Here is a 24247-nt window from a genome sequence, read left to right on the forward strand (position 1 = left end):
TGTTTGACAACATTGAGACCCCCCCTAAATTTGGCTTTTGAGTCCTTCAGGGGGGCTCAAGGGTTAATCAGGGGGGGTCCAACCCCCCCAAACCCCCCCGTATTTCTCACTCTGGGGAAGAAGCACCAGCGTCTAGCTGCATAACTTAGGCTGGCTGGGGTTTGGTTTCTGTCCAGAAGAGGAGGATGATTCACTCGGAAAGTAAAAGAGGCATCATGAAGTAATAATAGTAATAATAATAGTATTTCTGTATTTCTCTCTGACTGGAGGGTTTTAAAGGTTGGCTGGAGAGACCAGAGTGTAGGAGGCGACCGGTTCCTCCGGCTGAGCGGGGGTTTCCCCGGAGCTGAATCACGGCTGGATCTGGGATGGATGGATGAAAGAAGAGCAGCATGGACCAGGGGACGTGTCACTTCCTGTCCTGGAGGAGGGCGGGGGGGCGGCGGCGCCGCCGAGCATCTCCGGGGACGTTAGCCGAGCTCCAACACAAAAGGGAGACTGTGGCACGGACCAGGAAGACCTCACTTCCTGTCCCAGCAGCAGCAGCAGCCGCCTACGCAGACTCTTCCCAGAGCTGCTCGTCTCCAACTCCATCCCTCATTTCCAGCTCTGCATCTTCTAAAGGTCGTGAACCGACTCAAACCCACCGCCGAGACCTGGAGCTGCTTCAGTCAAGGAAAATTAGGACTAAATATCATCGTCAACGAACCTTTATCACCTGAGGAAACCAGACGCATCATCTTAAGAGATCTGTTATTTATACATTAGTGACTTTGTGGAATCTTTCTACCACTCGGTCTTTATTCACTCAGTCTTTCTGACACTCAGTGTTTGTAACCCGCTGTGAAGTCTCATCCGTGACGTCGTGAACGTTCCCTCTAAACTCCCATGTTCAATCCTCCACCGGAGATCTGTCCTCGTCTCAACGGGCAGCTTGAACCGCCAACCGCCTCTCGGGGAAATCCCCGGGCCAAACTCTGGTAACCCGTGGGAGAACGGAGGTGAAGCTCCTCCAGGAAAAGCTGATAAACCTGATCAACCTGATCAACCTGATCAACCTGATGAACCTGATGAACCTGATCAACCTGATCAACCTGGTAAACCTGATAAACCTGATCAACCTGATAAACCGCTTTCTTCTTCAGGAACCGGAATTTATCCAGAATAAAGACTCGCAAAAGACAATAGGCCGCCGTCCTCGTCCCGCCAGACTCCTACTGGTGGAGACACGGACCAATCACAGAGGACCTGACCGCATCACATGACCCCACCGTTGATCACATGACCCGAGTGTTGATCACATGACCGAGTGTTGATCACATGACCGAGTGTTGATCACATGACCGAGTGTTGATCACATGACCGAGTGTTGATCACATGACTGTCACGTCGGTGACATCACTCACCTTGACGTGGCTCTGCGCTCCCAGGTTGTAAATCTCCGTGGGTTTCACCTCATTGATGATTTTCACCAGACACGTGCTGTCGGTGAGGTCTCCGTAGTGCAGCTTCATGTCTGTAGAAACACATCAGGTTCAGAACTAGTTAACTAACTAACTAACTAACTAACTAACTCACTCACTCACTCACTCACTCACTCACTCACTCACTCACTCACTCACTAACTAACTCACTAACTAACTAACTAGTTAACTAACTAACTAACTAACGGTGAGGTCTCCGTAGTGCAGCTTCATGTCTGTAGAAACACATCAGGTTCAGAACTAGTTAACTAACTAACTAACTAACTAACTAACTAACTAACTAACTAACGGTGAGGTCTCCGTAGTGCAGCTTCATGTCTGTAGAGACACATCAGGTTCAGAACTAACTAACTAACTAACTAACTAACTAACTAACTAACTAACTAACTAACTAACGGTGAGGTCTCCGTAGTGCAGCTTCATGTCTGTAGAAACACATCAGGTTCAGAACTAGTTAACTAACTAACTAACTAACTCACTAACTAACTAACGGTGAGGTCTCCGTAGTGCAGCTTCATGTCTGTAGAAACACATCAGGTTCAGAACTAGTTAACTAACTAACTAACTAACTAACTAACTAACTAACTAACGGTGAGGTCTCCGTAGTGAAGCTTCATGTCTGTAGAAACACATCAGGTTCAGAACTTCTGGTGTCTAAGACCAGCCGGGCCCCCCGACCCATACGTACTAACTAACTCACTAACAAACTAACTAACTCACTAACGAAATAACTCAGTAACGAAATAGCAAAAAAAATAAACTAATGAAATAACTAACTCTCTAACTAACTCACTAACTAACAAAATAACGAACTAACTAACGAAACAACGAACGAACTAACTAACTTACTAACGAAATAACTAACTAACTCACAACTAACTAACTAACTAACTAACTCACTAACTAACTAACGGTGAGGTCTCCGTAGTGAAGCTTCATGTCTGTAGAAACACATCAGGTTCAGAACTAGTTAACTAACTAACTAACTAACTCACTAACTAACTAACGGTGAGGTCTCCGTAGTGCAGCTTCATGTCTGGAGAAACACATCAGGTTCAGAACTAGTTAACTAACTAACTAACTAACTCACTAACTAACTAACGGTGAGGTCTCCGTAGTGCAGCTTCATTTCTGGAGAGGAAACAATCAGAGGTCACGTTTCCCTAGCAGGTTCAGAACTAACTAACTAGCTAGCTAACTAACTAACAAACTAACTCACTAACGAACTAACTCACTAACAAACTAACTCACTAATGAACTAACTCACTAATTAACTAACTAGCCAGCTAGCTAGCTAACTAACTCACTAACGAAATAACCAACTAACTCACTAATGAACTAACTCACTAATTAACTAACTAGCCAGCTAGCTAGCTAACTAACTCACTAACGAAATAACCAACTAACTCACAAATGAACTAACTCACAACTAACTAACTCTTTAACTCACTAACTAACTAACTAACTAACTAACTAACTAACTAGCTAGTTAGTTAGCTAGCTAGCTAACTAACTAACGAAATAACCAACTAACTCACTAATGAACTAACTCACTAATGAACTAACTAACTCACTAACGAAATAACGAACGAAATAACAAACTAACTTAATCTCTAACTCAGTGGTTCAACCTGATCTCACAAAAATCCGTGAAATGCCCACGACCTCTCACCACTATTTTCCGTGGTATATACACAGAAAGTGGTATAATTCTGTGTGAGCACCACGGATATTGTACCATGCAAAGTCAATGGGATCCGTTGTCGTGATATATACATGGATTATGACATTATTATTATTTATATATTATTCTTTGTTATAGTGGCTAAATTATGCGTTTTTGTCGCGCAAGGTACTGTTTGTTACTGTCAGTTTGTAAAAACATGTTTTTAACGCTGTTTTAGCAGTGTTTTAATGAGGTTTTAATGGGAGCAGTTGCCACAGGTCAAGTAAAACTTGGCCCCATATGGCCCTATATGGAGGCCACAGGTCAAGTAAAACTTGACCTGTGGCCTCCATATGGGGCCTAGATTGGGCTTGCCAAGTCTCAACTCTGTGAACCCTCTGCAAGGCCAACTAGCTCTGTGGAAGTCGTACAGCCACGGGACCAAGAGATCCTAGCAAAGGGCCTTCTGCATTGCAGCATAGTCAAAAATCAGCTTCCCAGCTCAAAGCGTAAGTGAATTATTCAAAAAACACACAAAAAAGGCCCGAAAAAGGCACCACACACGGTGACCTTTGGCACTTCCGAAGGTCGCATGGGTCTGGACCTCGGCACAGTGGATGAGAGTCACCTCCTGATACAGAGTCTAGAATTTCAGCCTCCTAGCTCAAAGCGTTAGTGAACTATGCAAAAAAAGACACGAAATAGGCTTTGCAGGCCCGAAAAGCAACACACGCGGTGACCTTTGACACTTCCGAACGTCACACAGATCTGAAACTCGGCACAGTGGATGAAAGTCACCTCCTGATACAGAGTCTAGAATGTCAGCCTCCTAGCTTAAAGCGTTAGTGAATAGACACAAAATAGGCCTCATAACAATACATAACAAACATCCTGTGCCTACTTAAGCATTAATAGTAGCATTAATACTAGCATTAATAACATGTCATAATCGAAGGAGAACTAAGTAAAACGGATGTCCTTAACATGAACCTATTGTATTATTGAATTATCAAGGACACTTTCATGTTTTTGTGTTTAGAAATGTTAAAGATATTAAAAGAAAACCATAACACAATGAGGAAAATACTGTGGCGAACAAGTCATGCCCAGAGCGTGTCTGGAACCACAGTCTCCCAGACCACAGTCAACTGCACTAACCAGTTGGCCAAATGCTGATGTGTTGCCCAGCCGGGCAAGGCCTTATCTTATCTGTGGTCGTTACACTATGTTCCAAAAAGTATTGTTTTTAATGGACAAGATCCGGCATTTTACGTTGAATTCTATTGTTCAGGTTTTAAAATTCTAGCTAAATACATAAAAAAGGGAGGTGAGGTGTGAGCTTCATAACAAAACTTCTGTGCCTACTGAGCATTAATAACATGGGGTTAGCCATAGAAAGGGGTGATAATGAGGTGTTAGCTCCATAGCAAGCATTAATAACATGGGGTTAGCCATAGAAAGGGGCGATAACAGCCTCCTGCACCTACTAGTAGGTAGAGTAGGGCCCTACTGGCCCATATCTATGGGATGATTGTTATCGTTTTGTCCTTCATTCAATGGTATGACAGCAGTCAAATTGGGTGTATATCTGTGGTGGTCCCATTAAAACCTCAATAAAACACTGCTAAAACAGCTTTAAAAACATTACAAACTGACAGTAACAAACAGTACCTTGCACGACAAAAACTCATAATTTAGCCACTATAACAAAGAATAATATATAAATAATAATAATGTCATAATCCGTGTATATATCACGACCACGGATCCCATTGACTTTGCATGGTACAATATCTGTGGTGCTCACACGGAATTATACCATTTTCCGTGTATATACCACGGAAAATAGTGGTGAGAGGTCGTGGGCATTTCACAGATTTTTGTGAGATCAGGTTGCAGCGGTTCCCAACCTTTTTTCCTTGGAGCCCCCCTTCTGGTGTCTAAGACCAGCCGGGCCCCCCGGCCCATACGTACTAACTAACTAACTAACTAACTAACTAACTAACTAACTCACTAACGAAATAACTCAGTAACGAAATAGCAAAAAAAATAAACTAATGAAATGACTAACTCACTAACTCTCTAACTAACTCACTAACTAACAAAATAACTAACTAACTAACGAAACAACGAACGAACTAACTAACTTACTAAGGAAATAACTAACTACCTCACAACTAACTAACTAACTAACTCTCTAACTAACTCACTAACTAACAAAATAACTAACTAACTAACGAAACAACGAACTAACTAACTAACTTACTAACGAAATAACTAACTAACTAACTAGCTAACTCACTAACAAAAAAAACAAATAACTAACTCACTAACTAACAAACCAACGAAATAACTAACTCATTTTTCTTTATTTCATTCATTAAAAGAAACAAATCTGTTTCCTTGAATGAGAGGGAACAGAAAGACTAACGAAGAAGAAGAAAGAAGAGAGAAGACAAACTACCCCAACGCATTTTGCCGCATTATGTAATAAGTTTTACAAATTTTACAATATTACAAAATGCACTTGCAACATTTTTATTCTCTAGAAAATGTAATAACAAGTGGTAATAATAATAATAATAATAATAATAATAATAATAATAATAATAATAATACTAGAGGAGGAAGAAGAGATTCCTCCGCTCATTGTCAGCGGGGATCGTGTAGAGAGGGAAGCAAACTTCTGTAGTACCGTAGTAGTACTGGAGTACTGTAGTAGTGTCTGCTCTCTCTCCACACTGAAACACCTCCACCACCCCCGTTTAGTACTGTAGTACTGCAGTACTGTACTGTAGTACTGTAGTACTATAGTACCGTAATACTGTAGTACTTTCTCTGTCCACACTGGAAAACCTCCACCTCCCTTTGTAATACTGTACTGTAGTACTGTACTGTAGTACTATAGTACTGTACTGTAGTACTGTACTGTAGTACTATAGTACTGTAGTAGTACTATAGTACTGTAGTACTGTAGTACTATAGTACTGCCTCCACCACCTCCCGTTGTCAGAAAAAAGCCCAGAATAATAAAAGAGCCTTCACACCCGAACACTCACAGTTTGAACTGGTGCCATCTGGAAAAACAACAATAATAGGTTTTATTACATAATGCACCAGGTATTTACATTTCCTAGAGAATAGTGCATTTAATAATTAATAATCTTCTCAAAATGTAATAACTTATTACATAATGCGGCAAAATGTATTACAAAATGGGGCAGTTTATTACAAAATTAAATGAAAAAGTTATGACATTTTGGACGTTTATTACAAAACGCGGCTCAACGGGGCCCCTGGAGGTTTGGCCCCCTGGAGGTTTGGCCCCCTGGAGTTCGGCCCCCATAGAGGTTTGGTCCGGCCCTGCTGTCGTCCGTGTCATCCCTTCTTTCCTGATGAAGGAGGTGAAACAGGAAGTGAAACAGGAAGTGAAACAGGAACTTACTTCCTTCCGTGTGAGTCTGAGGGTTCTGGTAAAGATGCTCGATCCGACCCGTGTTGAAGGAGCTGGAGCGACGCATGATGCCGTGAACCTGCGGAGGAGGAGGAGACGGAGAGATGGAGGAGGAGGAGGAGGAGGAGGAGGAGGAGGAGGAGTGATGGAGGAGGAGGAGGAGAGATGGAGGAGGAGGAGGAGGAGGAGGAGAGATGGAGGAGGAGGAGAGATGGAGGAGGAGAGATGGAGGAGGAAGAGAGATGGAGGAGGAGGAGGAGAGATGGAGGAGGAGGAGGAGAGATGGAGGAGGAGGAGGAGGAGATGGAGGAGGAGAGATGGAGGAGGAGGAGGAGAGATGGAGGAGGAGGAGGAGAGATGGAGGAGGAGAGATGGAGGAGGAGGAGGAGGAGGAGAGATGGAGGAGGAGGAGAGATGGAGGAGGAGGAGAGATGGAGGAGGAGGAGGAGGAGGAGAGATGGAGGAGGAGGAGGAGGAGAGATGATCAGGGAGAAGATAAACGCTGGAGAGCTGGGTCATCTAGAACAGGGATCAGTAACCCGCGGCTAAAAAAAATATTTGACCTTATTTTTCCTTTTTTCCTTTTTTTTCTTCTTTTTTTCTTCTTTTTTTTCTTCTTTTTCCTTTTTTCCTCTTTTTTCCTTCCTTTTTTCTTTCCTTTTTAATCTTGACATTTTGACTTTTTTCTCAACATTTCGACTTTTTTCTTGTAATTTTGACTTTTCTCTACATTTCAACTTTTTTCTCGAGATTTTGACTTTTTTCTCGACATTTTGCCATTTGTCTTCATTCTAATTCTGATACAAGACTTTTCATTTTTTGCAGCTCCAGATATATTTATTTTTTGTGTTTTTGGTTGCCGACCCCTGATCTAGACCAGTGTTTCTCAATCCTGGTCCTCGTGTTCCCTGTCCTGCATGTTTTAGATGTTTCCTGCACCAACACACCTGATTCTAATTAAAGGTCCTCATTAGTCACCAAGGTCTGCACAGCTCTGTGGATGACACACGTACTTTTATCACGGTGTGCTGCAGCAGGGGAGCACCTAAAACCTGCAGGACAGGGGGAGCACCTAAAACCTGCAGGACAGGGGGAGCACCTAAAACCTGCAGGACAGGGGGGGCACCTAAAACCTGCAGGACAGGGGGAGCACCTAAAACCTGCAGGACAGGGGGAGCACCTAAAACCTGCAGGACAGGGGGAGCACCTAAAACCTGCAGGACAGGGGGGGCACCTAAAACCTGCAGGACAGGGGGAGCACCTAAAACCTGCAGGACAGGGGGGGCACCTAAAACCTGCAGGACAGGGGGGGCACCTAAAACCTGCAGGACAGGGGGAGCACCTAAAACCTGCAGGACAGGGGGGGCACCTAAAACCTGCAGGACAGGGGGAGCACCTAAAACCTGCAGGACAGGGGGAGCACCTAAAACCTGCAGGACAGGGGGAGCACCTAAAACCTGCAGGACAGGGGGGGCACCTAAAACCTGCAGGACAGGGGGAGCACCTAAAACCTGCAGGACAGGGGGGGCACCTAAAACCTGCAGGACAGGGGGAGCACCTAAAACCTGCAGGACAGGGGGAGCACCTAAAACCTGCAGGACAGGGGGAGCACCTAAAACCTGCAGGACAGGGGGAGCACCTAAAACCTGCAGGACAGGGGGAGCACCTAAAACCTGCAGGACAGGGGGAGCACCTAAAACCTGCAGGACAGGGGGAGCACCTAAAACCTGCAGGACAGGGGGGGCACCTAAAACCTGCAGGACAGGGGGAGCACCTAAAACCTGCAGGACAGGGGGGGCACCTAAAACCTGCAGGACAGGGGGAGCACCTAAAACCTGCAGGACAGGGGAGCACCTAAAACCTGCAGGACAGGGGGAGCACCTAAAACATGCAGGACAGGGGGAGCTCCTAAAACCTGCAGGACAGGGGGAGCACCTAAAACCTGCAGGACAGGGGGAGCATCTAAAATCTGCAGGACAGGGGGAGCACCTAAAACCTGCAGGACAGGGGGAGCACCTAAAACCTGCAGGACAGGGGGAGCACCTAAAACCTGCAGGACAGGGGAGCACCTAAAACCTGCAGGACAGGGGGGGCACCTAAAACCTGCAGGACAGGGGGAGCACCTAAAACCTGCAGGACAGGGGAGCACCTAAAACCTGCAGGACAGGGGGAGCACCTAAAACATGCAGGACAGGGGGAGCACCTAAAACCTGCAGGACAGGGGGGCTCGAGGACCAGGGGGGCTCCAGGACCAGGGGGGCTCGAGGACCAGGGGGGGCTCCAGGACCAGGGGGGCTCGAGGACCAGGGGGGGCTCCAGGACCAGGGGGGGCTCCAGGACCAGGGGGGCTCCAGGACCAGGGGGGCTGGAGGACCAGGGGGGCTCCAGGACCAGGGGGGCTGGAGGACCAGGGGGGGGAAACACTGATCTGGATCACTGGTTCTCCGACCTTTTCTGAACCAGGACCAGTTTAAAGTCTGACAATATTTTCACGGCCCAATCTAAAGCTGTAGCTGATAAAAACTAAATAAATGACAAGATCGGCATTAAAAACTGTGGTATTTATTAATAATAATAATAATAATAATAATAATAATAATAATAATAATAATAATAATAATAATAATAAATAATTATAAAACATAATTTTCTAAACAATAAAATAAAATAATGGAAATTGTAAATTATCTTTAATACGAGTATTTCTATAAATATGTTTTTATGTTTGTTTTCTCATTAACGTTATTTAAAGCCAGGCTTTTATTTTATTTGTTATATATTAAGGAGACCGATATTTAGTGCTTTTATTTTGAAGGCGTCTCACCGAGACCTCGTAAACATCCTGCGCTTCGGACTTTAATGGTAAAAGTTTAACGGCAGTAGAAAGTGTGTCTGAAAGACTAAACTAGTGTCAGGAGTGCTAAAGTGGAGCCTAACTGACACAAAAATCACCTGATCAGGATTAGTTTTCTTTGCAGATTTTATGCCGTATTTATGTCCAGTTTGAGTTTGGTTGCCATGGTTACTCATGTATTGTGTTAACGGTAGAGAGTTTGGTTGCCATGGTTACTCATGTATTGTGTTAACGGTAGCTTTATTACCGAGCAGCTGCGTCGGCCTGTATTTAAGTTAAATGAAACTTATATGAATGTAGAAAGACTAACTATTTTATTCCTTTATAGCTCTTACGGTGGGTTTGCAGTGTTTTTACTGTATTTACATCCAAGGAATAAACACATTGTGAAGCATCAGTTTGAGAGTCAAACATCATCAGTCTAGTGAAATTAAAAAATAAAGAGTTAGTTTTTCTTACCTCGTATCCTTTAGCCAGCAGGAACTCGGCCAGGTACGACCCGTCCTGAAAACACAGAGAAACAGCTTTAACACTCGCATGGAAACAACTACTACTATTATTAATATATCTATGGGGAAATATTTAAAAACAGCACCAGTTTAACCGGACACTTGATCAACACTAATCTTATTATTGTATTCATTTTTTTGTCTGCATATATATTAATGGTTAATACCATGGTATATATATATATATATATATATATATATATATATATATATATATATATATATATATGCATATATATATGCATTTTTAATATATATCATATATATTTAATTATTTATTTATTCTTATTTTATTTTTTTGTCTGCATATATATTAATGGTTAATACCATGGTGTATATATATATATGCATTTTTAATATATATCATATATATTTAATTATTTATTTATTCTTATTTTATTTTTTTGTCTGCATTTATATGAATGGTTAATACCATGTTGGTATTTTTTTATATATAATATATATCATATTTATTTTATTAATATATATATATATATTTTTTTTTTTTCAATAATTCACTAATAATTATTAGTATATAATTTTTTTCTTAATAAGAAAAAAAATGAAAACAAAAACTTAAATAAATATGAGTATATTATTAGTATGAAGTATAACGGGACAGACCAATCCCAAAGTACAAAAATGTGACGTAAAGACGATGCAGTCGTTGTTTATATGATTTATTAGTAAAGTAAACCAACACATCTTTATATCAAACAATCACCTTTGTGACAAAACAACAAGAGTGTATTTTAATAAAGAGTGTAAAACAGCCAGATGTCTTTAAAACCACATATACATAAGTACGTAGAGGTTTCTCTGGAAGTACAGATTAGATTAACGCAAGAACAACCCAGATAGTTTTCTACTTGAACCTTCCCAGTAACCAATTAAAGTGGGATGGCTTTTAGAATACTATGGAATTCTCTGGAAGAGCGATTTATATTATACTTCTCAATAAACGAATGAAACCGAAGGAATTGGACATTTTCCTCCATTAGATCAACAACAAATGAGATCTTTTCCTGACAGCATTGTAGTTTAAATCAGGTTTCCTGTTGGTTGTAATGCTCCTGTTCTTCCACCAGGGGGCGGCATGTGCTGGGAAACTGTGGGACTTTTTTTTAACAGTTGGTTGTTGTCATGGAAACGCTGTTGCTTCCCTGACGCGGGATGATATTGATATAAGACTTTAGAATAGAAACCGTGGTTTATGCTCATTATAGCACAGTTAACACCTTTCTGTTTACACACACACACACACACACACACACACACACACACATATATACACACACACACACACACACACACACACACACATATATATATATACACACACACACACACACACACACTTTTGTCCAGCCCTATTTCATTAGTTTCTTGTTTTTTTTTTAATAATCCTTCCTTCCTTCCTTCCTTCCTTCCTTCCTTCCTTCCTTCCTTCCTTCCTTCCTTCCTTCCTTCCTTCCTTCCTTCCTTCCTTCCTTCCTTCCTTCCTTCCTTCCTTCCTTCCTTCCTTCCTTCCTTCCTTCCTTCCTTCCTTCCTTCCTTCCTTCCATAAATCAGTTTTACACAAAAACGTCATCAACGGGAATGTATCGTTTTTACCGTGAGATACAAATTCTTACCGTGGGGAATTCTTTTGACGGTTTATCGTGAACAAGTCCCCCCCCCCCCCCACCTCCGCAAGGTGCTGAGGTAAAGGTATAAAGACGCGAGAGCCGGAAGTCCGGGTTCAGAGTCTGCTGTGGGTCTAGTGCACGGACGCCCAGCGCGGTTTCTTTGGCCTACTCTGCCAGGACTGTTTCGGCTCTCCAGTCCCGTGTCGAGGTAAGAGTATGAGGCCTTGGCCCTGTGTAGTTGTGTGTGTGAGGAATATTGCTCTGCCATTTGTGGGGGATAACTTGACACCTTGTCCTAGCAAAAAGAGTAATTGTGTGTGTTTTCTATGCAAATGCTTGCTTTTCTGGCTGGTAATCCATATATCATTATAGCAAAAGCGAGTGTGTGTGTCTCAAAACAGTAGAGGAGCATCCTCCACTCCGACGGTCGTTTGGCAGCAGAATCCCAACCTGTTCCTGGGGGGGGGGGGGGGGTTGGGCCTGGGCCCCCCGGCCCCCCCGGCCCTTCACACGGCGTTCAAAGGCCGGTGTCATGTTTTCCTGCCGCGCTGCCGTGTTTTCCTGCCGCGCTGCCGTGTTTTCCTGCCGCGCTGCCAGACCAATCTGGAGCAGCGTGGTGAAGAGCTGCAGCTCTGTTTCCAAACAAGAGGCTCTTTTACGGGCCGTTATTACCCACAAACCCCGGCCTCACCTCCACGTTTCCTGTTATGGGGGAACGGGCCGGCTGCTGGGAACGAGACGCACAAACACGACCGTGGGCCGAGCCGCCGGCTCAACGCCACGCCGCAAAAACTCCCAAAGGACTCATTCGGAGCCGCGACAGAAACCCGCTGTGTTGCCCCGAGGAAACCAGCAGAAACCAGCAAAAACGAGCAGAAACCAGCAGAAAAACCAGCACAAACCAGCAGAAAAACAAGCAAAAACCAGCAAAAAAACCAGCAAAAAAAAAAAAAAAAACAGCAAATACCAGCAAAAAAAACAGCAAAAACCAGCAAAAAACCAGCAAAAAAAAAAAAAAAAAAAAAAACAGCAAAAACCAGCAAAAAAAAAAACCAGCAAAAAAAACAGCAAAAACCAGCAAAAAACCAGCAAAAAAAAAAAAAAAACAGCAAATACCAGCAAAAAAAAACAGCAAAAACCAGCAAAAAAACAGCAAAAAAAAAACAGCAAAAAAAACAGCAAAAACCAGCAAAAAACCAGCAAAAACCAGAAAAAAAAACAGCAAAAAAAACAGCAAAAACCAGCAAAAACACCCGGCAGGAGGAGCTAAATTAAATAAATTAATTAATTAATTAATAATGAATTAAATAATTAAATAAATAGATAAATAAATAGATAAGAACTCCAGTGTGATGAACGGCTGAACCAGCGTCCTGTGATCAGACATTAGTCACATTAACAAACGGCAGCGCGTGTGAAGACGTTTCCAGCCGTTTCCAGTCGTGTGAACTCACGTCTGTCAACAACTAAGCGTGAAAACGTCTGCATGTTAAGGTCTGAAAACTGAGGAGAAAAGAGCTAAAGTGGTTCATAAACTCGGCCACGGTGGACTGACACTAACGCGGCTGTTTACGCAGATAAATCAGTCCATGTGTCGGAAAAATGTGAACAATGTCGGCCCCTCGACTCCCGTCATTAGTTGCAATCAGCATTTCCATCAGCATCATCATCATCATCTTCACCATCATCATCTTCACCATCTTCATCATCTCCATCATCATCATCTTCACCATCATCATCTTCACCATCATCATCACCGCATCAGCAGGCGGGAGGCTCCGGCTATTCTAATATATACTATATCTAATATTCTAGTATATATACTAATATTATTATTCTTTTATTCTTTTTATTTTATTTTTTTGTCTGCATTTATATTAATGGTTAATACCATGTTGGTATTTTCAATATATAATATATATCATATATATTTTATTATATATATATATATATATATATATATATATATATATATATATATATATATTTTATTAATATATATACATATATATATATACATATACATATATATATATATATATATATATATATATATATATATATATATATATATATATATATTTGGTGCAGGACCAGATTCTGGTTGTGATTTGCTGCAGGATCAAACAGCCGCCGGTTTAAACATGAACAGTAAAGTTTTGTCTCTGGCTCCCTCTGCTGGTGAAACAGGGAACTACAGACTCCTCAAATCCCCACAGTTTAGCTCACGTTAAATGTACTTAAGTATCAAAAGTCTTATTTTATAGTACGCATGAAAAGAAGCAATAAAACCAAAAATTATCCTTCCCTTGTTTTTTTATTTTACTTTCAGGTGAATGAAATGTGGTTTAGAATACACAAATAAACTCTTTCTTGCTAAATATAATTATTTGATTATTTTAATTTGCAATGAGTAACGAGGTGGCAAACGTCAAAGTAACAAAGTAAAAGTATATTTTTTAACTTTCAAATGTAGTGAAGTAAAAGTAAAAGTCCTGATTAAAGAAAAAACGCAAGTAAAGTACAAATCCTCAAGAAAACTACTTAAGTAACGGAGTACATCTACTCCGTTACTATAAACCTCTGTAATCAGGTGACGTCACCTGATATTTGTGCATTAATATGCCACTTTATTAAGTTTTAATATTTTTTCAGGCGTAAAAGTAACCGTTAAGATCCCCAACCGGGGCTCAGTTTATCCAAATAACGCCTGTTAAGAAATTTGACTCGACGTTTTTGGAGAAGAGAAGAGCCGCCGGCCCCGGGGAGCAGCTGCTGCTGTTACCATGGTAACAGCAGCAGCAGCCGTTACCATGGTAACAGCAGCAGCAGCTGTTACCATGGTAACAGCAGCAGCAGCTGTTACCATGGTAACAGCAGCAGCTCACGGCCCGAGAACAGACGTGATCGCCGGGTCGACCCACGCCGTCGTCCCGGGAGAGAAACCTGCAGCTCTGTGGAGAATTACGCTGGCTGAAATAAATCATTTAGGAAGATAAATGTTGGTTTAATAGATGAAATCTAACAGTTGTAGCTACGCCTGTTAAGAAATTTGCTCCGAAATTGAGAGATTTCTGTCTGCCGGCTCCGGAGCTGATTTATGGTCCCGCGTTAAATCGACGCAGAGCCTACGGCGTAGGGTACGTAGCATTCTGGGAAATATTCATACCCCCTCGCTCGCCAAGTCAGCATGTGAAAACCCTCGATGTGAAGGGGCTATTCTCAGCCCCTCGCCCTCGTTATGCCCCCGACCCCTAGGGTTAGGGTTAGGGTTAGGTGAAAAGAGGAATTGGAACCACTACCCTCACGGGAACGCACAAAAGTTAGGGGTAGTGAAGAAAAGGAGGGCGAGGGCGAGAATTGGGACGCAGCCCTAATCTCTCCATCTCAGTAATGACTGATGCCACTTTGACGGTTGATTTAAACTTACAATGCTCAATAAATATCTGCGTTATAAGATTAAACCACATTCCAGATCGTCTGTTTTCTGTTATTTGATGTCGACTGAAGCGTCTGAATTAGACAAGTTTATTTCTGCAGCACAATCCAACACAAGGTCATTCAAAAGTGCTTTACATCAACATTAAAAGCGGCAAGACATAATTAAAACATAAATAACAAATAAAATGATATAAAATGATAATAAAAGAGGTAAAATAATAAAAGCAGCAGTAGTTAAACAGTAAGGGCAGTAGATCCAGCAGGTTCATCTCATTCTTACAACGGCAACAATTACACTGCAAAAAACCCAAATCTTACCAGGAATATTTGTCTTATTTCTATTTAAAATGTCTCATTTTTGGTCAAAAAAATTACACTTAAAACAAGAGTCATTACCAGAAAAATAACTTATTTGACAATTTTCACCCGTTTCAAGTAAATTTTCACTTGAAATAAGTAGAAAAATCTGCCAGTGGAACAAGATTTATCTTCTCATTACAAGCAAAAAAAGTGAAAATCTACTAAATTGTTGTTTTTTCCAGTGATGAGTCTTGTTTTAAGTGTAATGAGATTTTTCTCTCCACATTTCGGCTTTTTTCACAAAATTTTGAATTTTTTTTTTTGACATTTCGACCTGTTTCAAGTAAATTTTCACTTGAAATAAGTAGAAAAATCTGCCAGTGGGACAAGATTTATCTTCTTATTACAAGCAAAAAAATCTTGTTCCACTGGCAGATTTTTCTACTTATTTCAAGTGAAAATCTACTTGAAACAGGTGAAAATTGTAGTTTTTTCCAGTGATGAGTCTTGTTTTAAGTGTAATGAGATTTTTTTTGACTAAAAATTAGACATTTTAACTAGAAATAAGACAAATATTCTTGTTAAATTTTGCAGTGTATGTTTTATATACGGTCAAAAAGTACAAAGACAAAGACGTACGGTGAATTAAACCAGTTTGACATTCTATGTCACAATGCCTGAATTCAGGGCTTATCCATGACTTTGCACGGTGATTTCGTCAGAAAAACGAGAATAATAATAAAAACACTTCCTACAGATTCATCAGGGCCCTAGCACTGTCAGTGCTAGGGCCCTAATGAAGTAAAATGATGAGAAAAGAGTAAGATACTAAAACGCAGCAGTTGTTAAACAGTGAGGGTGAGTCTTTAACTGAAGCGTCTCCAGACCTGACCAGTTATTCCGGCCCGAGTCGTTGGGCGGGTTCAGATTAACGGCCAACATTCCTGCAGCAGGAGTGTTTGTTCCTCCAACATTCACACGTTCACACGTTCACCAGGGCTGGATCCAAACTCACCACTCAAACACACATTCACACGTTCACACGTTCACCAGGGCTGATCCAAACTCACATTCACACGTTCACCAGGGCTGATCCAAACTCCACCACTCAAACACATTCACACGTTCACCAGTCACACGTTCACCAGGGCTGATCCAAACTCCACCACTCAAACACACATTCACACGTTCACCAGGGCTGGATCCAAACTCACCACTCAAACACATTCACACGTTCACCAGGGCTGGATCCAAACTCCACCACTCAAACACATTCACACGTTCACCAGGGCTGGATCCAAACTCACCACTCAAACACATTCACACGTTCACCAGGGCTGGATCCAAACTCCACCACTCAAACACATTCACACGTTCACCAGGGCTGATCTAAACTCCACCACTCAAACACATTCACACGTTCACCAGGGCTGGATCCAAACTCCACCACTCAAACACACATTCACACGTTCACCAGGGCTGGATCCAAACTCCACCACTCAAACACATTCACACGTTCACCAGGGCTGGATCCAAACTCAAACACATTCACACGTTCACCAGGGCTGGATCCAAACTCCACCACTCAAACACATTCACACGTTCACCTGGATCCAAACTCCACCACTCAAACACATTCACACGTTCACCTGGATCCAAACTCCACCACTCAAACACATTCACACGTTCACCAGGGCTGGATCCAAACTCCACCACTCAAACACATTCACACGTTCACCAGGCTCAATCCAAACTCACCACTCAAACACACATTCACACGTTCACCAGGGCTGGATCCAAACTCCACCACTCAAACACATTCACACGTTCACCTGGATCCAAACTCCACCACTCAAACACATTCACACGTTCACCAGGGCTGAATCCAAACTCCACCACTCAAACACATTCACACGTTCACCAGGCTCAATCCAAACTCCACCACTCAAACACATTCACACGTTCACCAGGGCTCAATCCAAACTCCACCACTCAAACACATTCACACGTTCACCAGGGCTGGATCCAAACTCCATCACTCAAACACATTCACACGTTCACCAGGGCTGGATCCAAACTCCACCACTCAAACACATTCACACGTTCACACGTTCACCAGGGCTGATCCAAACTCCACCACTCAAACACATTCACACGTTCACCAGGGCTGGATCCAAACTCCACCACTCAAACACATTCACACGTTCACCAGGGCTCAATCCAAACTCCACCACTCAAACACATTCACACGTTCACCAGGGCTGATCCAAACTCCACCACTCAAACACATTCACACGTTCACCAGGGCTGGATCCAAACTCCACCACTCAAACACATTCACACGTTCACCAGGGCTGATCCAAACTCCACCACTCAAACACATTCACACGTTCACCAGGCTGGATCCAAACTCACCACTCAAACACATTCACACGTTCACCAGGGCCGATCCAAACGCACATTCACACGTTCACCTGGGCTGGATCCAAACTCCACCACTCAAACACATTCACACGTTCACCAGGGCTGGATCCAAACTCACATTCACACGTTCACCAGGGCTGGATCCAAACTCACATTCACACGTTCACCAGGGCTGATCCAAACTCCACCACTCAAACACACATTCACACGTTCACCAGGGCTGGATCCAAACTCCACCACTCAAACACATTCACACGTTCACCAGGGCTGAGTCCAAACTCCACCACTCAAACACATTCACACGTTCACCTGGATCCAAACTCCACCACTCAAACACATTCACACGTTCACCAGGGCTGGATCCAAACTCAAACGCACATTCACACGTTCACCAGGGCTGATCCAAACTCCACCACTCACACATTCACACGTTCACCAGGGCTGGATCCAAACTCACCACTCAAACACATTCACACGTTCACCAGGGCTGATCCAAACGCACATTCACACGTTCACCAGGGCTGGATCCAAACTCCACCACTCAAACACATTCACACGTTCACCAGGGCTGGATCCAAACTCCACCACTCAAACACATTCACACGTTCACCAGGGCTGGATCCAAACTCCACCACTCAAACGCACATTCACACGTTCACCAGGGCTCAATCCAAACTCCACCACTCAAACACATTCACACGTTCACCAGCACATTCACACGTTCACCAGGGCTGGATCCAAACTCCACCACTCAAACACATTCACACGTTCACCAGGGCTGAGTCCAAACTCCACCACTCAAACGCACATTCACACGTTCACCAGGGTTTCCCCTAGAATGTATTTCAGGCCCGGTGGTTCCCACTAAACCCTAAACAGACGAGGCGCGTGGGACGGCAGATTGGACATGTGACATGCAGCAATATAACAAAGTTATACATTCAAAATCATGGCAGGCCTATATTACTGAATGATATCACTTGAATGAAATCATTAATCTAACCTTTAAAGGGATTGTGACATGAAAAACACATTTTTCTTGATTTTTTGTGTTTTGTTGGGTGTCTTGACATCAATTACACCCAAAAAACAACGAACTTTTAACATTCAGTGTATTGTGTGCTTTCTGGGATTTTCCGCATAACTGTGCAAAAACGGCGCATGTGGTTTGGTGGCGGATCGTTACGTAACGACCCGCTAAATCACCGCCCCCTCCACCCAGCTCCCTGCCTCCTCTCCTCTCCAGTGCACCATAAAGGCTGATTTATGGTTCCGCGTTACACCGACGCAGAGCCTACGGCGTAGGGTTACGCGGCGACGCGCACCGTACGCTGAACCCTACGGCGTAGGCTCTGCGTCGATTTAACGCAGAACCATAAATCAGCTGTTTAGAGCCTCTTTTGTTCTAATCACCGGAGGAAAACTGCTAAGAAGACCCGCGGCCACTGACTGGACTTAAGATAAGGGGACACTGCTGCTTGCATGCCTTTATTTTTATGATTGTTTGCGGTGGACTGTCTGCTTCGCCCTGCTGCTTTTCCGTGCATGCTTCGCCTGTCGCTCCCGGCTTAACTCTCCGACGCCGCTGTGAGCGTATGGCTGGAGGAGGAGGAGGTTTGGAGGAGGAGCGGAGCAATGATTGACAGGAAAGGGGGGAAAGGAACCGTTTTTCACGGGGCAAAAAAACACTGTAATAAAAAGCCAGGAATGGAGTACTAGAGTGAAGTTTTTCTTGTTACACTCTTTTAGACACATTTGAGGGATGTTGGCCAAGACTTTTAATAGTGTTAAAAGCATGTTAAAAATGATGTCACAATACCTTTAACCAGAGTGTCCTGGGCCTGAAAGGTCTGACCCAGATGAGCATTGAGCATCTTTTCTAGATATTTACTAGAGATTTTCTAGAGATAGAGGGATCTCTATGGCCGTGTTCAGACTGCAGGCAAATCTGATATATATCTGATTCATATCTGATTCATATCTGATTCCTTCTCATACCCGTGTATTTTCAGGGCTGACTGTCCACACTGTTTTAGCAAGTGTCCAAATCGGATCTGGCTCTGTTCAGACTGGGCCACATCATCGACTGATCTGACGGGTTGCCGTAGCAACGACGTCGGAGCGGAGGCGTCACCCAGCACGTGGATTGTGTTAAGTCATGTATTTTTTTTATATATATAATATAAATTATATATTTTTTATATATATAAAAAAATCCCAAAATATCTGTACCGTTTCTGATTGGATCGGCACTGCGCATCATTTTTAGACATAAAAGTTGTGTCTCGGCGGAGGGACCCGACGTCCCAGCAAAATGAGAAACAGAGAAAAGTGTTGAGAACAAAACCACCAGCAAACTAACAAACCAACCAACAAAGCTCAGAGTAAACAAAACCAACCAGCAATGAACAACTGGCAGCCCCGCTCTCTAACCTTTAACCTTTAACCTTTAAGCTCTCCTCCTGATGAGCTGACGGGCTGCAGGTTCAGGCTCGCAGCGCGACTGAAGGCTGATTTATGGTTCCCCGTTACACCAACGCAGAGCCTACGGCGTAGGGTACGCGGCGACCCGCACCGTACGTGGAAATGCGGTCTTTTTTTCTGCTATTAAAACATGTTGTAATGTGAATTTGCAACACTTAAACTACAAATAATAGTTTTTGACGTGACATCAGAGATTGTACATGCTCTCTGTGAAAGGATGAGTAGCTCCACAACTGGAAATGGGCGGGTGGTTTGGAGCGTCCGGGACAGTCATATCCGATCTGAGTGTTTGGATGTTCACACTGACACGCATCTGCCCAAATGAGATATGGATCGGATATGAAACTTCCTCCCGGAGGTGGTTTGATCTGGTTTGCAAAAATGGGATCCCATGTGGTTTGGAACTGTTCAGACTTCAAAAGAGTCATCCAGTTTCAATCTGGATGGGCTAAAAATGGGATATTGGCTGCAGTCTGAACGCGGCCAATGAAAACCCTCTGGTCCTCTTAACGGCTGCTTGTGCTGACGGCATATGTGACAAAACATCCCTATTCACAATTCAGATTATATCAGCACCTTCCTTGACAACCATGTCTGCCTCACTCAGCTGCACGACTCACTGTGTATTTCTTTGTATAATTTGTATAATCTTTTGTATTTTTTTGTATAATTGCCCTGTAAAATTGTAAATAGGTTGTTTATTTTTATTCAGAACTGTCCCTTTTTCTTTCTTTTCTCTCTCTACCTCAAACTGCTGCACCTTAAATGTTTATACTGTTTATTCTGTATCATAGAAATACCACATTTGTTTTATTGTTTATTTTATTTTTATCACCAAAGAGCGAAATTACCAGAGTCAAATTCCTTGAATGGACAATGTTCAAACCTGGAAACCAATAAACATGATTCCGATTCTGATTAAATCAGCAAAAATGTCAGTTTGCTGGATGAAATATATGAATTTTTTTTAATTGAATGTTTTTTCTCTCTTGTACATAGTCTTTTTCTACTTTTTATATTGCTCTTTTTTATCATTTAACTATTTATGGTAATTTCTATTTTACATTTTCTGTATAAAGCGTGTGTGTGTTTTGGCTGCATGACTGAATTTCTCCTCTGGGAGATCAATAAAGTCTACTATTCTATTCTAATTCCTGATAAAATAAGTGTGTTAGTGACGGCTCTGCTCCTGTACATGTAAGGGTAAGTACCCAGCCCCCCCTCTCCACTCTTTCTCCCTCTTTCTCCCGTCTCACCTGCACCTGTCATTCTTTCCTCTGCTGCCTCTGATTAGCTTGAGTTATGGGTCTGCGTCAAAACGACACCGTGCCTACGGCGTGTGGTACGCGTCGGCGCAGATCACACAGTCAAACACGTCCCAGCAGCTTCTCCAACCTCCTACTTCTGCTCCAGGAGCTGATTGTAGTGGAAAAGAAACCAGGCCCAGTTGAGATCAGTAAAGCCAAGTATGTGCTATTGGAAAAGCGCCGTTACAGAGGCGACGTTAGCGCGGGGACCGAGGCAAACCGGCCGATTTATAGAGAGGCCCCTTCACCAGAAGTGGCATTGACTGCTGGAACGCTCGCTTTAGCACCTGCATAACAACGCCCGCTTTGGATCGCGGCTGTAACGACCAAACCTTCCACACAGTAAAGCCTGAATTATGGTTCTGCGTTAAATCGACGCAGACCTACGGCGTACGGTGCGTGTTGCCGCGTACCCTACGCCGTAGGCTCTGCGTCGATTTAACGCAGAACCATAATTCAGCCTTAAACCACGAACACTCACACAGACCGGGTCGGATCAAAACACGGGTTTTATTCCCCACTTCTCCAGCTAAACGCAGTTGCTGGCCAGCTCTCTGCGGTGCAATTAACCCCAATCTTCAGATAAAACTAGTTTGTTGAGGAAAAGATATTAACTCTATTTGTAGCTGCAGAGAAAAAAATAATCTCACGAGGAAAACAAAAATATTGCTCACACCTCGGAGCCTCTTCAGCATAATATAGCAGTCAAAAAAAAGAAAAGAGAAGTAAGAGGGATACAAAACATGTACTGTATGTTGTACTATTATACAAATTTATTGAAACACATGGCGAGTCAAACATTTACCAAAGCAGCTGCCAAACACTCCTAAACAAGGTAGTAAGACGTGGGTTCTGCAGAACTGCAGCAGTAAATCCTCATCGGAGCTCCACTCTTTGATAGGGATTTCATATGGATCCAGACCGTTAATAATCATTATTTTCTCCATATACCGCTCCCTGGCTTCCTTGTTTAAGGTCCCGGTAAATTCCAGTTCCTTTCCAGCAGTTTAACATCTTTTTTTTTGCGTTCCGTCTGTTCACTTGGTGAAACAGAAAATTAGTTTTGACAGTCCGTCCCGTCTTCATTCACTATCAAAACAAATGCAGCGACGGGGACAGGAGTTTTCCGGCAGTACGCGCTGGCGCTCATGGGAAACGTAGTGTTCTTTCTGGTAAAACACTACCGCTTTTGTCCAGAAGATGCCGCCAAACTCAGAAAAGCTGAAAGTTACGTTGTGCTGCTTTAAGGAGATGTTATTTGAGCTCCAGATCTTCCTGAGCATGTTGAACACCACTCTTTCACAACTTTCACCATCACAAGGATGTAAATAGTGTTTGGTGATAGTAGACACAAATGTACGCTGTAAAGCGTTGTGAAGCTGCAACTGTGGCTAAACACCCGTGTTCACATCTCTTCCCAACTCATGCTGTTCCTCGTATCATCAAGTCAGACAATGTGATTCATTTTCTAAATAATAATATCAGTTTAATCTCAGTTTCTGAGAAACGATGAACCACTTTTAAATGGATGAACTACCCTGAATAAACCACCATGCGCTCGTGGGCGTATCGACCGGCAGAAACCTGCAGACGTCTTTTATTCTTTTGTCAATTATTACATGCCATGGCGATCAAAAATCTGCCCTCTACCCCCCAGAGAGCTGGTGTGATTCTAACCCACCATGGCGTGTACTGGTGCGTGGACACATCTTGGCACCTTTTCCCCGCGAAAACAGTAGGACCAGTTAGTCGGAAACTTGAGAATCAGACTTATTGGCCAAGTTTGAACATTACCCAACAAGGAAATTGTCATTTCGCTCACTGTACCCAGATTTAAAAAAATAGCAAACAGTAAATAAACAAACGTGGCACTTATTAACATATATGCAATTAAAAACGTGGAAGGTGCAGCAGAATGAGGTAGACATGATTATTATTGGAAGGTGCGTTGTTGCAGCATTATGATAGTGTTATTATAATTACTGTTATTGTTGTTATTGCACGGTGAAACTGAACTCGGTGTCAGGCACCGGAGACGGTGTTCATGGCACCGAGAACCTCGGTGAACCTTTCAGATTCAGCAAGATAAATATCTACAACAAACAACTTTCACCTGAAACCCCGCCGCCACTGATCTGGCCACCAACTACGTGCCGTCACACGACCTACCTGCCCACCGGTGGTGTCGGCCAGGATGACGGCCACGTTCCTCTTCTTGTTCGGGGCTCCGTTGGTGGACGGACCGGCGCTGACGGACTGGGAGGAGTCGGCCATGTCTGGATTTGTTCACCGCTCGGTTGTCGGAGCGACTCTGAGGTTTTCCTGGTTCTGAGTCTCCTCAGCATCCGCAAATCAGACGCCGCTGCAGGGAGGAGGGACGAGGCGGGAGCTGCTGGAACCAGCCAATAGGAAACCGCCCCCCGTCTCTTATTCTGCCCTTTCCTTATGTTGGTCTATGTTGATCTTCAATTCTTTTCATTTCCGTTTGTGTTGCGAAAGGAGCCATTGAAGCCGTTGAAGTTGAGTTTTGAAATCAGTGACTCCTCCCTGCAATGTCCCGAGGGGGTCCCGGACGCATCGGCCCCTGTTCCTGTTCCCGAGGGGGTCCCTGTTCCCGAGGGGGTCCCGGACACGTCGGCCCCTGTTCCCGAGGGGGTCCCGGACACGTCGGGCCCTGTTCCCGAGGGGGTCCCGGA

The 24247-nt window shown here is 43.3% G+C and overlaps 1 protein-coding gene across 1 annotated transcript in view; it reads right to left on the reverse strand.

Annotated features, from left to right (window-relative positions):
- The window catches only part of LOC133458837 (GDP-mannose 4,6 dehydratase-like), a 126281-nt gene that overhangs the window by 77316 nt on the left and 24718 nt on the right, over positions 1–24247 (reverse strand). The window contains exons 2-5 of the mRNA XM_061739036.1: positions 9918–9962; positions 6596–6683; positions 6210–6227; positions 1407–1516 (exon numbers count right to left, since the gene is read on the reverse strand). Coding sequence (XP_061595020.1) covers positions 1407–1516; positions 6210–6227; positions 6596–6683; positions 9918–9962 — 261 coding nt within the window. The remainder of the gene's footprint in view (positions 1–1406; positions 1517–6209; positions 6228–6595; positions 6684–9917; positions 9963–24247) is intronic.

This window comes from Cololabis saira, chromosome 13 (genome assembly GCF_033807715.1).
Source record: "Cololabis saira isolate AMF1-May2022 chromosome 13, fColSai1.1, whole genome shotgun sequence".
In the NCBI taxonomy this organism is placed as follows: domain Eukaryota; kingdom Metazoa; phylum Chordata; class Actinopteri; order Beloniformes; family Belonidae; genus Cololabis; species Cololabis saira.